At 39.6% G+C, this 14,520-nt stretch overlaps 1 protein-coding gene across 5 annotated transcripts in view; it reads right to left on the minus strand.

Moving 5' to 3' along the window:
* The window catches only part of cadpsa (Ca2+-dependent activator protein for secretion a), a 164,951-nt gene extending 151,375 nt beyond the window's left edge, over positions 1-13,576 (minus strand). For all 5 annotated transcript variants that reach the window (XM_037102211.1, XM_037102210.1, XM_037102209.1 and 2 more), the window contains exons 1-2: positions 13,467-13,576; positions 7,307-7,639 (exon numbers count right to left, since the gene is read on the minus strand). In XM_037102211.1, coding sequence (XP_036958106.1) covers positions 7,307-7,609 — 303 coding nt within the window. In that variant the 5' untranslated portion in view covers positions 7,610-7,639; positions 13,467-13,576. The remainder of the gene's footprint in view (positions 1-7,306; positions 7,640-13,466) is intronic.
* Between the last annotated feature and the right edge of the window lie 944 nt (positions 13,577-14,520).

Consider the following 14,520-nt stretch of genomic DNA (forward strand, 5'->3'; position numbering starts at 1 on the left):
ATCAGCTGTCTGAATAAGAAATATGATGATGTTGCCATTGATGACATGGTGTCCCTAGTTGATCCTCATTTCAAGACCCACTCCATCAAAGATGACAAGGTTCAGGTTGTGATATCCAAAGCATATCACAAGTAGAGCTCGGTACCAAACTTGTAATAACGCCTGTAAATGTAATAAAATTTGCACATAACTTGATTAAAAATGTAATAAAACCCAATAATGTAATATCATCACCAATAATGTAATAAAATATCCTGACTGATACTGTAATAACATTTCTACCAATAATGTAATACCTTATTACATTATTGGGAATTTATTACATTTTCAGGTGTTTTTTTTTTCTTTTTCAAAACTAATAATGTTATACTTGACGACAGATAATGTAATATAGATATTCATTTCCAGTCAAGAGTTCTACATTTTATGTTTTAAGAATCTAAGAATGTTATATACACTGGATTTGATACAACAGAATGACTATTGGGTTAAACTGCAGACTTTGAGTACCATACAGCCATCTGCACATGTGCAGATACTCAGGGACATGACACATCCTGGTCCTACTGAGTGGGTGATGGGCTTCAGGACGCCAGAATTCCAGCTCAGATATAAGCTTCTGAGCAGCACTGGAGACCCCAGGTAACTCTTCCCTAAACATACCTCTTCACTTCACAGATTTCCAACAAATCACTACCCCATGAAAACAACCACAACCCAACAAAACAACTTTCAGTAACACTTCATTTGAAGAGGGTATGCATAAGCATTTACAACACCTGCATACATATTACATAACACCTGATATAAATATAGGCCTACGTATCCACTCATAAATATATATATATATATATATATATATATATATATATATATATATATATATATATATATATATATATATATATATATATATATATATATATATATATATATATATATATATATATATCACTTTCAGTGTCAAATCGACATCTTACTTTATCTCAAGTGACATAGTGGTCAGCTGAAATACTATCATACTTACAGTATATTATGAGATTTACCTGCATAAATAAAGGTTAAATAAAAATGTCAGCATCAAAATGACAAAACTTGATGACAACTGACATGGTTATTTTTCAAACTCCTTTTTGGGATTCATACAGGGTTTCTGAAGTTGTACATTGTTTCTATGATAGCACATTTTGATAGTGGTAAAATTAATTGTCTAAAGGTCTTATGTCAATTTAATTCCTGTTTTACTTACGTGACATAATTTCTGCAAAACTATCTGCTAGTTATGTCAGTAACATTCATAGCATTTTCTATTATACATTCACTATTTTTGTTATCAAAATGAATGCTTTTGATATGTTAATTAATCTTGGACACCAGCATCTTGGCCACAAGAGTACACAATCAGGGTCTCTTTCAGTGATGGCTAGCTGAAAATATGTCCAGCAGCATTGAAGCTTTCTCCCTTTATACACTGAACAAAAACATAAATGCAACACTTTTGTTTTTGCTCCCATTTTTCATGAGATGAACTCAAACATCTAAAACATTTTCTATATAAACAAAAGAACCATTTCTCTAAAATATTGTTCACAAGTCTGTCTAAATCTGTGTTAGTGAGCACTTCCCCTTTGCCGAGATAATCCATCCCACCTCACAGGTGTGGCATATCAAGATGCTGATTAGACGGCATGATTATTGCACAGGTGTACCTTAGCCTGGCCACAATAAAAGGCCACTCTGAAATGTGCAATTTTGCTTGATTGGGGGGGTCTGGGGGGCCAGAAAACCAGTCAGTATCTGGTGTGGCCACCATTTGCCTCATGCAGTGCAACACACCTCCTTCGCATAGAGTTGATCAGGTTGTTGATTGTAGCCTGTGGAATGTTGGTCCACTCCTCTTCAATGGCTGTGCAAAGTTTGCTGGATACTGGCAGGAACTGGAACATGCTGGCGTATACACCAATCCAGAGCATCCCAAACATGCTCAATGGGTGACATATCCAGTGAGTATGCTGGCCATGCAAGAACTGGGATGTTTTCAGCTTCCAGGAATTGTGTACATAGCCTTGCAACCTGGGGCCAATCCACAATGTTGACATCAGCAAACCACTCACCCATACGATACCACACACACTGTCTGCCACCTGCCCCGGACAGTGAAAACTGGGATTCATGTGTGAAGAGAACACCTCTCCAACGTGTCTGAAGCATTTGAATATGAGCATTTCCCCACTCAAGTCAGTTATGTCGACACACTGCAGTCAGGTTGAGACCCCGATGAGGACAATGAGCCTGCAGGTGAGCTTCCCTGACACAGTTTCTGACAGTTTGTGCAGAAATTCTTTGGTTATGCAAACCGATTGTTGCAGCAGCTGGAGGTGTACATGCTGGATGTGGAGGTCCTGGGCTGGTGTGGTTACACGTGGTCTGCGGTTGTGAGGCCAGTTGGATGTACTGCCAAATTGTCGAAGCGCCTTTGGAGACAGCTTATGGTAGAGAAATGAACATTCAATTCACAGGCAACAGCTCTGGTGTACATTCCTACAGTCAGCATGCCAACTGCACGCTCCCTAAAAACTTGCGACATCTGTTCTGTGTGATTTCAGAGTGGCCTTTTTTTGTGGCCAGCCTAAGGCACACCTGGGCAATAATCATGGCATCTAATCAGCTTCTTGATATGTCACACTTGTGAGGTGGGATGGATTAACTTGGCAAAGGAGAAGTGCTCACTAACACAGATTTAGACAGATTTGTGAACAACATTTGAGAGAAATGGTTCTTTTGTGTATATAGAAAACATTGTAGATCTTTGAGTTCAGCTCATGAAAAATTGGGAGCAAAAACAAAAGTGTTGCATTTACATTTTTTGTTCATTGTAATAACCATTTATGAGTGGGTATGTAGGCCTACGTTTATGTCAGGTGTCATGTAATGTGTATGTAGGTGTTATGAATGTTTATGCATACCCTCTTCAAATGATGTGTTAATGAAAGTTGTTTTGTTGGGTTGTGGTTGTTTTCATGAGGTAATGATTTGTTGGAAATCTGTGGTGTAAAATTTAGGGAAGAGTTATCTGGGGTCTCCAGTGCTGCTGAGAAGCTTATATCTGAGCTGGAATTCTGGTCTCCCAAGGATAAGTCTATCGCCCACTCAGTAGGACCAGGATGTAGTGTCATGTCCCTGAGTATCTGCACATGTGCATGTGGCTGTATGGTACTCAAGGTCTGCAGTTTAACCCAATAGTTATTCTGTTCAAACCCAGTGTATATAACATTCTTAGATTCTTGGAACAGAAAATGTAGAACTCTGGTGCTACACTCCATGCATCCCAACTCTGCAGCCTGTATCTGAATGCAACAAGATCTGTGAGCACATGCTGTGTGGCTCCTCTGGCTCCTCAATGACGGGAAAGGACTGGACGATAAACTGCATGATATCTTCCCCCAGCTGTGCATCTAGTTGGTCAGTTAAAATGTAATGTCTACCTATTACCAATCCTGAACACTGATCTGCGTGGGGGCCTTTCCTGTGCAAGGGGTGGGGCAGGCTCTCACTTTCTCTTCACCTCACACACACACCAGCAACTGCCCTTTGAGTGCGGGAATCATGTCGATTCTATGCATCGTCCTCTGTGGTTTCAGATGCTGGGGGGGGACAGTTTCACTGGGGCTGTGATGTGCCTCTGGAGGTAGTATCAAAGCCACAGGAGAGACGAGCTGGCGTCTGTGTGAATGGATAAGCCATAGGCCGATCTGATGGTCTTCACAGTCTGTCAGCTACCCAGGTCCTTCACTGATCAAATACTATAGAAATGACCCGCAAAGCAACGTTACAGGACCAAACAACAGTATGGGAGTGTACCTGGTAGTGTCTTTGGCAACTTATATGAGGAAAATAATATCGCAGTTAAACATGGAGAAGTGTCTGTCTGTCCTCCTGTCTATCATCCTGTCTGTCATCCTGTCTGTCCTACTTATATTTCGTGTGTTTTGAGTGTTTGTCTCCTTCTACAGTTCCGTTGATATAGTTACTGTACTGAAAAAAACACAGCGGTCAGCCCTCCTGACCGAGACGTAAGTGAATGTTCCCCCAGAAAACAGCCTCCCTCCCCACAATGACAGAGTTAGACAAGGTCCTGTTTACTAATGGTGATTATGTAATTATGTAATTTAGAGTGAAAAACGTAAATTTGTCACTTTCTAGGATGTTTGGTGGGTCAAGATCTCAATCACAACACATCCATATGATTATAAACAGTCAGCGGATACATGTTTAGATTAACAGGTAGACACCGGGGAAACACCTTTAAAAAAACACACACAGATCACAACATCATAATCTGTACCACTATGCCTCTTTTGGATCTGCAGCTCCAGTGTGCTGTATGAAACGACACGCTGGTGCATCGTATGGCCAGAGCTGCTTGGTTCTGTGTGTACAAACAAATGCGGAGAATTGGCGAGCCTCCTCTGTGGAGATAGTGTAGTGTGTGTGAAATGGGCTACAGACACCCTGCTCTGAGTGCTAATGGTGGAGAGAGTCAAGCATTCAAAAGTCTGGTTATACTTAACGAGAATCGATGCAGACAATGCTCATTGCCACAGTGCAACAAGTCTTATGCATCTGAGGGCAGGAGCACAAGATATCTTTCACCACATCTAGCCTTGCTCGTAGTTCCTGTCCCATTTACCCATCTACCTCAGGTATGTTACACTAGCAGGAGCCCACACAGAGTGAATTAAATTATACATACATGGGCTGATAGCAGCCCATCAGCTGATTGTTAATTAAAGGTTATCAACCTTGCAGTCTGAAGCAAGGCTGCCAAATAATTTTTTTATTTTTTTTAAATTATTTTATAATTTCATTTGTTTTACATTTCTTTAATCACAACATTATAGTCACTAAAAGTGAATTGTTAAAACACGTTCATAAATAACTGTTTATATTATTAACAGAAAGGATTATCTTATATTATTATTGCATTACATTTGTTTTTATAAAATAGTTCTGGCTTAGCATTTAATAATGTCACACCATGAGGGGTGTCTTGTCATGGGTTTCTTGTCTTGTGAATTTGATGTTTTATTTTGAAAAGTAACTCTCCTCTGGTTTCAGGTCACTTGCCCTTCCTCATGCGTCACCAGTCTGATGTCTCCCCAATCCCTGATTATTTCCACCTGCTTCCCATTACCCTCATGTGTCTTATAGTCCACGGCTCCCTTTGTCCTGTGCCAGTGTATTTTGTTCAGTTGTGTACCTTCAGCCTTTGATCACAGTCCTTGCCACCGAACCATGCCAAGTGTCCTTGCCTTTGTATTTTTCTGATTCCCTGTTGTCCTCTGAAGAAGAGTGATTTTCTGTTGTAATTTTTGGTCAGCTGTTTTGTTTTATAGCCCTTTGCTTATCTCCATTGGAGTGTTTTTGTTTCGTAATTGTTTCATCTCCTCAGTGCAACACAGATTAAGTTTATAGCCTTTTCATTTTCCTCTGTCGGAGTGATTTTCCTTTTGTAAATTTTATAGTATTTTATTCCTAGAGTAGTTTAGTTCTCAGACTTTTGCTCTGCCTCCCTTGGGAGTGATTTTCTGTTTATTCTTTTGCCTTGAGGTTTTCGTCTTGTTTTCGTTGTTCTCCGTCATTTTAGACGAGTTAGAGGTTTTCATAGTCAGGTTATTTTGTCACTCTATCTTAAAAGATAAGAGAAATTCAGAATAAAAGTCTGCCTGAACTGTTCTCAATCTGCATCTGAGTCCTCCTTTTAGTCCAGGCCTGACAAATGTTGTTTATATAGAGTACAAGAAAAGAAAGCAGTTGTTCATTCTGTAAAATTTTAAATGTTTTTCTCCTACAAAAGTAACAAACAGTATTGTGGCTGTTACATTTATAACTAGCCTTACACATTCAATATAACACATTTTGACTGAAAGCAATGACTAAAGTGTTAAAACTTTAACTAAAACTGAACTAAAATATTTAAATAAAATACTTTTTAAAAATTAAATCATCATCTAAAACTTTGAAAGATAAAAATGACAAAAATGTGACTAATACTAAAAAGAATTTTCATTTAAACTTAAATTTAAGACTATGACTAAATCTAAAATAGCTGACAAAATGAATGCTGCCCCCACAGGCCTGTGCGGTAAATACTAGGTATGTTGGTTGCATCACTTCATCTGATTCGCTTCTTACCATGACGCACCCATCACTCTGGAACAGGGTAAATCTGGACTCGTCAGACCACATGACCTTTTCTCATGCTCCCTAGTAAAGTGAAGCTTTTTTCCTCAGCCTCTCTGATTAGTGGTTGTCTTAAGGCTACACAGAAGTTAAGTCCCAATCCCTTGAGTTCTCTTCACAGTGTGGGTGTGAAAATGCCCTTACGTTCATTATTAAACATAGCCCAGAGTACTACATTTGATTTTTCACCATTTGATTTCCCCAAAGATTTAAGTCATCATTGATTACGATCATTCAAGATTTGTTCACTATCCTTCTAGGTTTTAATAATAATACGGTGGACAGTTCTTAACCCAAATTTAGTAGTATCTGTATCTCCTTAGTTGTTTTCTTTGCTTGATGCAGGGTAATAATTTCATCCTTCTGAAACAGAATAACATTTTTTCCACGACCACAATATATGTCTGACATGGTTACAGAAGGAATGATCACTGCAGTTGGGGTTAAATTACTTGTTGCCAGCTGCAACGTATTAATCACTGCAATAATTATCCAATGGAAAGCCCTTACCTATTTGCTTAGTTAAATCCAGGTGGTGACTTTTTTTGGCCAGGCGGTGTATGTTTACAGCAATCTGTTTCACATCTTGCCAAATGATTGTGACAATCAGCAATAAGAAATGATCTGATTGGAGCAGCCTTTTTTCAGAATTCAATGGCCACATCTCATTTTTTTCCGAGCTCTACAGGCAGGATTAAGAATTGGGATGTCATTTTCTTGTTCTTTAAGTCAATTTACAGAAATAACTTGTAAATGTTTACTGCTCCTACCACCCACAAACACAAATCACCTGAATCAGAATTCAGATCAACTGTTCTAAATCAGCTGAAAATAATATCAACTGGATGGATACAGAAGCCGTAACTGCTTGATTAAGACAAAATATTTAGTCTGATTATCAAGATAATATTGGAGCTCTTAAATGAAACAAATGTTAGCAAAACAGTTCTCTTGTGAAATGTTAAGCAGCTGTTTCAAGTCACAGTCAAGTTCCATCACATAACACAAATATTCAAAAATGCAATGCGGTGATATATTTAACACCACACAGTTGAGGACAGACCTGGCAGGCGTTATAGAGTAGTTGGTGCTCAAACTTCTTGATGCCCAAGATCTGCTGAAACATCTCATATAGTTGGTCCTTGCTGAGGATAAGCTCAGAGGCGGCGCTGGCTGTCATTCTCTGCTGGTGCTTCCTGGGGTCCTCTTCACCTCGGTAAATGGTGTCAAATTTAGCCATCCAGGAGCTCAGCACCGTCTCTTTGCTCAGGCCATCAATCTCAGGCAGGCTACGCACCCGCTTCTCTATGTGCTTCTTAAAAACCTCTCGAGAGTCACTGGCTGAGCAGCCACCGCTCTGCACCATCCGGGACACACGGTCACTTTTCAGGAAGACCTGCAAACATTTAAAGAATTGACAGATTAGTCATTTATGTATATTGAGTGTATATCAAACTCTAGGGGTGGATCTTGAGAGAGGGATGTTGCTGAAACTTTACAGCATCATGGACAAAAACCTCTCGCCTGTTGGTGTCTGTCTAGATGAACACAGAAACACCTTCAGCAACAGACTGTTACCGTCAAGGTACACTACTGAACGAGTTCCATTCACAAAGTAGTCATCAACCTGAACTTCTCTTCAACTGACAAGAATTATAAATATGAAGCAAAAGCTCACACTATTTACTTCTCACTACAGTGTACACTGCCATGAACCCTTTAACATACCTCATATACTGTACATACATCTTGACTGGAAATAAAAACATTTGTAGTATTGGTAATTATGTAACACTGATGCACTTTTGTGATATGGATCCAGCAATTTCCAAAATACTTTTCATTTTACCAGAAATATATACGATATACACCAGAAACAATATGTGATTTGCATTTATGCATCTATCAATTATTATGTAAATGTCAGAAATATAAAAAGAGAGAGAGAAGTAAACATTGGGGCTACTTGAACGGTGCTATCAATGTGTATAATTTTAGTTTATATCATTCAAAAACTGAAATAATCAAAGGAATGTGAAGAAATGTCAAAGTTATGTCAAAAGTAGATATCTACTGATGTTACCATGCTGACGAGCGAGCCCCTGCACATCAGGTCACTCATATCACCTCAAGAAGTGAGAGTATAGCAGGATTTTGGAAGTGGGCACTAACTCTGTACTGTATTCTTTGTCGCCAAAGCAGCTCCAGTCAGTCTTCGAAGCTGTGGCCTTGTCTGGCATAATTATTAAGAGGCTACTGAGCCCACTTCCATTACGTGGATTCCAACACTAATCCCTGCCGGCATTCCCTGCTGGCCTTCCCATGTGCCAGGTCTGAAAACATCCTACTTGTGTTAGTGGTCACTCTCCCTGAGCTTTAAGCTCCTAGTCTGGGCACACTCAGCTACCAACACCACTAGCTGAATGGCCAAATGAGCTAACTAGCCAATGGCAGCTTCAGTTAGCAGCAGTTAGAGATTATTCAGATGACCTTGGGTGGCTTACCCACTTTGCATATAAGCATATGTTCTCTTTTTATTGAATGAAAGCTGATTCACATTTAAAACCCTGTTTAGAGGACTATGAGTGATGGGTGGTAAATTCCTGTCACCTGCTGTCAACACTGCCAAGCTCTTTGTAACCCTTTGTCACCATTTTCCTTATCTTTCTATTTCTGTCTGTCCCCCTATCTCCCTTTCTCTCTTTCCCTGTCTGCCTCTGTCAGTTTAAGCCTGAAGCTAAAGCCACACTGAGAGCTTTAGGTTTTAATTTAATTGGAAAACCTGTTCCACCAGCTTCATCTGTTAAATATCACACTGTTCTCATTTGGCTTGCTTGTGCTGCCACATTAACTGATAAGGAAGTGCCAGTCATTGTGTCAGCACCACCAACCCAACACAGATGCGCTTCCTTTGTTTTGTTCTAGCACCTTACAGTGCCTTGAAATCTACAAATATCCTCTTTGCAACACTTGTTCCTGGATCACCTCTGAAAAAACATATACACAGCCAGAGACAAAAAAAAATCATAAAATAACATATTCATATCTAAAGCTGTAAATGCTCAAAGCTGTCATGGTTTATATGACTGTTCGTGTTCATGTGAGGATCTATGAGAAGCTTAAGACAAGAAGGCATACTTCCTGTCGCCAAAACCACCACGCCTCCCTCTGGGTGAAAAAAAAGTTCTACAGTTGACAAAAATGTAGTGCCAAAAGAAAGTGCGGACTGACAGCAATGTAAAGCGGTGTGAATTTTCCCTATGCAACATACACTTGAACTGTTATAGATTGTTTTAGGTGAGCCTTGTTATAGGTGGTTAAATTTCTCTTTTTCTCTGGACCCCGTTCACTGCAGTACAAAGCTGAGCATCTGGGATGGAGTGGCTCTTTACTTCTCCAAACTGAGGCTGCGCTGATCGGTGATTAAGGTAGGGAACAGATCGACTATAGATATGTACTTTATATGACCCCACTTCAAAAACACAAACTATCCTTTTAATTAAAATGAAAAAGGAAAGGATGCTTAAGATTTAATTTTCAAAAGATACCCCAGCAAAAAGTTACCAAAATTCAATTTGAAATGTCAAATTTGAAAATTAAAATGCATTCGCAGAAAGGCTTTTTCATTTCAAAGTCATAGCTGCATTATTTGACTCAACAAAATGAGTAATAAATCATCCAAACTGCATTTTCATTTTCTCCTTCAAGACTGCTCATTGTGTCACACAACTGAAAAGGAAACAAGAGGACATTGCTTTTTCGTTTACATGCCTGCCTCCCCGCAAAAAAGAGCCAAAAAATTCAATTGAATTTGCAATCCCAAGCGGCGCAGGAGAGTGACGTCAGCGGCCTGTCTTCTTCTTCAGCCTCCAGTCTGACTGACCATGCTACACATCTAATACATTAGGGGGCGGTGTGCATATTCGATGCTAGAGCAAGAGGACAGACAAGAGGAGAGTGTGGAGGCTGTGTTGGTAGCATAAACTGTGGTACATGTTTTCAGAAACAGCGGGGAAATCAGCACCAGGTCCAGTTCTCTACTGCGGTCAAGCCAGCCATGGTTTGCCTTTGCTTGGTCAAATCAGCCGCACCTTTCTTTTCCAGCGCACAAATGCTCTAACATTTACAGTGATCGTAACAAAACCGCTCTGAAGAGCTGCTGGTAATGACTGTGGGGCAGACTGCAGTCTCACAGTCGAACCCATGAAACATACAATACTTTCACAGTCATTCTTACCAGTAAAAAAACTAAAGGTATCAGTGCTGGACCGTATGATTATAAATGTTAACTACTCTGTACATGTTCAGTATACAGGTCAGCACCAAACCACAGGATGTATTTTTATAATGTTTTTCTGAGTGTTTACAGCTGCCAATGTATGTAACACTGTTACTGTGATGACACTTGACAGTTAAATATTTAATCTGTGTCTATAATAACCAGATCCTGACATGTAAAAGTATGACTATAAAAGTATTGTATGTTTCATAGGTCTGACTGTGAGACTGCAGTCTGCTCCACACTCACTACCTGCAGCTCTTCAGAGCGGTTTCATTACGATCATTATAAATGTAAGAGCATTTGTTCACTGAAAAAAAAGGTTGATTTGACCACGCAAACGCGAACTATGGCTTGCTTGACCGCAGTACAGAACTAGACCTGGTGCTGATTTCCCCGCTGTTTCTGAAAACGTGTACCACAGTCTATGCTACAAACGCAGCCTTCACACTCTCCTCTCGTCCCTCCTCTTGCTCCAGCGTCGAATGTGCACACTGCCCCTTACAGTTGCTGCGTTACAGTTCCGCCACGCCAGTCTATGTGTCAATTTCCACCAGGTCCGCTGCGCTGCATATCTGCTCCATCCCAGCTCCGGCAGTCCAGCACAGACTTCTATTTCTGGCAGATGCCGGAACACGACGCAGTAATTCAGTTGAATTTAGCACAGAGCAGACAGGAAGTCAAGTGCCGAAATAACAAACAACATCCGGTTACGTTTCAAAATAAAAAACTCTGTGGTGACACCAGCATATACCTATAACTGCGGTCGCGAGTGATCATGTGATTATCACGGGAGCTCATTGGCCTCACAATGCCAGCTGTCTACCGAATTGCGCCATGGCGGACTCAAAACGCAACCGATGGGGATGGCTGGACGGCGGACAGCAGAGCAAAACCGGATGGGAGCTGTAACTCAGCGGACAGGTATCTAGTGGAAATTTGGAGACTGAAATGCTACTCACGTTATTTATTATGTTTGATAAATGCCAATGGGCAGCATGTTAATGGGCCGTGGCTTGGAAAGGTAATCGCATTGAGTCATGGATGGTTATAATTTTGAAACAAGTCAGTGATTATCTGTCTTTCAGTCAAGGTTTAGTCACATGTCAAGATTTATGGACTACAAGATTTAAAAAACTTCATCTCAACTACACACCTGTTTGATGATTGGCTCATAGCACGCTACATTATCAAGGGATATGACATGGTAGATAAGCCAGAGGCTGCTTTCAAGTTGGTTTGCATTACATTGGTTTCTCATTGCGATTGATGATGTGTCACCGATACACAATGCTATTGTTTTATCGCCCAGGACTAGAGAGAGCTTACGAATACTGTGGTATTTAATAGTTTATCCCCCAGGTCCTGTTTAATAAAGCAAGCATGATGCAACAGAAATGATCATCTATAAACACAGCTCACTGTAAAGTTAACCTGGTTTAAACAGTAATGAAGTTACTCAAGTAACTTGTTTCAGCCCTACTGCAGGCACATTTATGTTTTGTTTTGCTAATTCTTACGTAATGAGGTGGGTCACACAGATACTAGTATTAAGTAGATTCAGCTTTTTATATTGTGGACCAGTGTAGTTTGATTATTGACAGGTCTTTCTAAATAAGAAGGGAATTTAGATTCTTCTTTATGATTTTTCTTGTATTAAATGATGGAAAAGCATATGTGTGCAGTAATTTAGAAGATCCAGGATGCCATTAACTGAGAGGCACCAAGCAGCATTGAAAATCATCCAATCTAATCGTGAGGCCAGTGAAGATTAACACCTCTACTGACAATGCCAATTGTCGTCACCAACAACATATCGTAATTGTTTGTCTGACTAGCCACAGGGTATGGGTTCCTTTTAACTAAACAGCAATAAGTTATTCTTCTTTTATACTTTTAAACTGGCAAAGTCCTCAGTATTGCATTCTTATCCTCTGATTAGGCTTGAAGATAAAGATTAAAACAGCTGAACAGAGAAGTGGATAAAATAATATCAAGACAAAACCAACAGGACATGTAGAAGAAGGCGGCATATTGCTAAAATTGTTCACAGTATATTACGTTTATATTACTGCCAGTTTGTTACAACCTCCAATAAACCTCCCTTTATGAAGGCTTGAATGTTCAGCTTTGGTTGAAACTGCTTCAGAGAGATGTTGGTCCATTTGCAGGATGGAGTTGTGCTGCTGTTGAGCCGTATCGCATTATAGTGACAGGTTTTTTTTTATGAAGCCTCTGTCACTCTCGCTGTTTCCCATTTACTTTGGGCTAAGGAAGACATCCAAATACTGAATTATATAATTCAATTCAGCAACACCACAAACTACAGCCTCCATGACTATAAATGTGACTTGCCAAAAACCCTGAGCAGAGCAGTCAAGACTGTTTTCAAATGTCAGACACAGAGAGGACTAAGACTCTCCTTTCATCACATTTTATGTCCCTCTTCTATTCTTGGTTGATCAAGCCCACTGAATCCTGGCCATCCGGGAGCACATTATTAAGACTGCCCTGAGGAGTTCAGTGCACAGTCTGCATCATTTATCAGAGCCATGACAAGTTATCTCCACTGAGTGTTGGATACTTTTCATCCCATTATTAGTTTTCCAGCCTGGGCAGATTCATTTTAAACAAGAGGAGGCTTGCATGGGAAACTTAACAGTTGACAAAAGCCAGTTTAGACATCTGAAATGGTTGAGGTTGCAGATACTTGCTATTTAAAATAATTATGTAGTGGTTTATAAATTATTTAATAAATTCTGCAGATACATTTTTGTTTTTCATATACATTACAAAAGCCAATTTCAATACCTTGACAAACCAAGCAGTATATGATGCACAAGTAAATGTATCTGCAAACAATCACAATAACATTATAAATATTGTTTATGGGTATTCTGGTGGCAGAGTGAAATATCCAGACAGACATATAATACAGACTTACATCATAGTAGCTCTGGACAGCGTTGATAAAAGCCTCATCAGCCACGATCTGTGTTTCCCCATGGAGAAACGACTGGAAACGCTCTTTGACTGTCTGCAGGTGCTGCTTACTGATCTGAAAGAGACATTAACAGACAGGACACCAAAAGTTATTATAGTTTATGAAAACCACAACATAAACTTGCCATTTTTTGTTTAATAATTAGAAGGGGAAAAAATGAAGCCTTTTTTTCCCAAAACTAGGCCAAAATTATGAGCTCACCGAAAATATACTTAAATACTGTTAAGATGGCCTGCACATAAACATACACTAAAATATGAAAAAATGTTGTTAAACTTTATTTGAATTTGAAATAGTCATACTTACAATGAAAAAAATTATACTGGAAAATAAAACAAAACAACAAAACATTTTTCATTTTAGTGAATATTATTTGATTTTTGATGTATGCCAGTCTTTCAATTTTTACATCATGTCTGTCTTTTTCAGCAAGAGGATGTACGATGTCAGTGTTTATTCAGTATCATTGATTTTCAGTTTAAACTTCCTGTCACTGGTTTGGGTTGGAGAGGAGGGGTCTGATGGGAGGGGCAAAGAGAATGTGATTTGCATATCTGCTTACTACTTAAGTAATATCACTCATGAGGGAGATCCGCCCTGAGCCTAGCATACAGTAGTCGCTAACAGGAGTTTACCTGAAACTCGCAAACAGCAAGTATCTACTGTGTTTTATCATGAAAAACTGGTCTATTGAAATTAATTTTCAACTTGCGTAATTCTGGTCTGCCAGGGCTTTTCTGGAACAAAGACTAATGTTAACTAATGTGAGCCATCTATGAGCTATCATAGCTAAACAGCTAGTTAGCTAGCATCAACCACAGTAGTTAAATTCAGTGTTATTATTGGATCCCACTCATATTCTCTTGGCCTCTCCTGGTCCTCTGCTGCCCCTGTCAGGCTCATCCTCCAGAGCTGTCTCTTTGCTCATTAAGGGGGACTGGCTGTCAGGGTGCTGCCAGGCTACCCTGCAGACACTCTGCCACTCAGCCAATCT

This window comes from Acanthopagrus latus, chromosome 6, assembly GCF_904848185.1.
Source record: "Acanthopagrus latus isolate v.2019 chromosome 6, fAcaLat1.1, whole genome shotgun sequence".
Taxonomy (NCBI): domain Eukaryota; kingdom Metazoa; phylum Chordata; class Actinopteri; order Spariformes; family Sparidae; genus Acanthopagrus; species Acanthopagrus latus.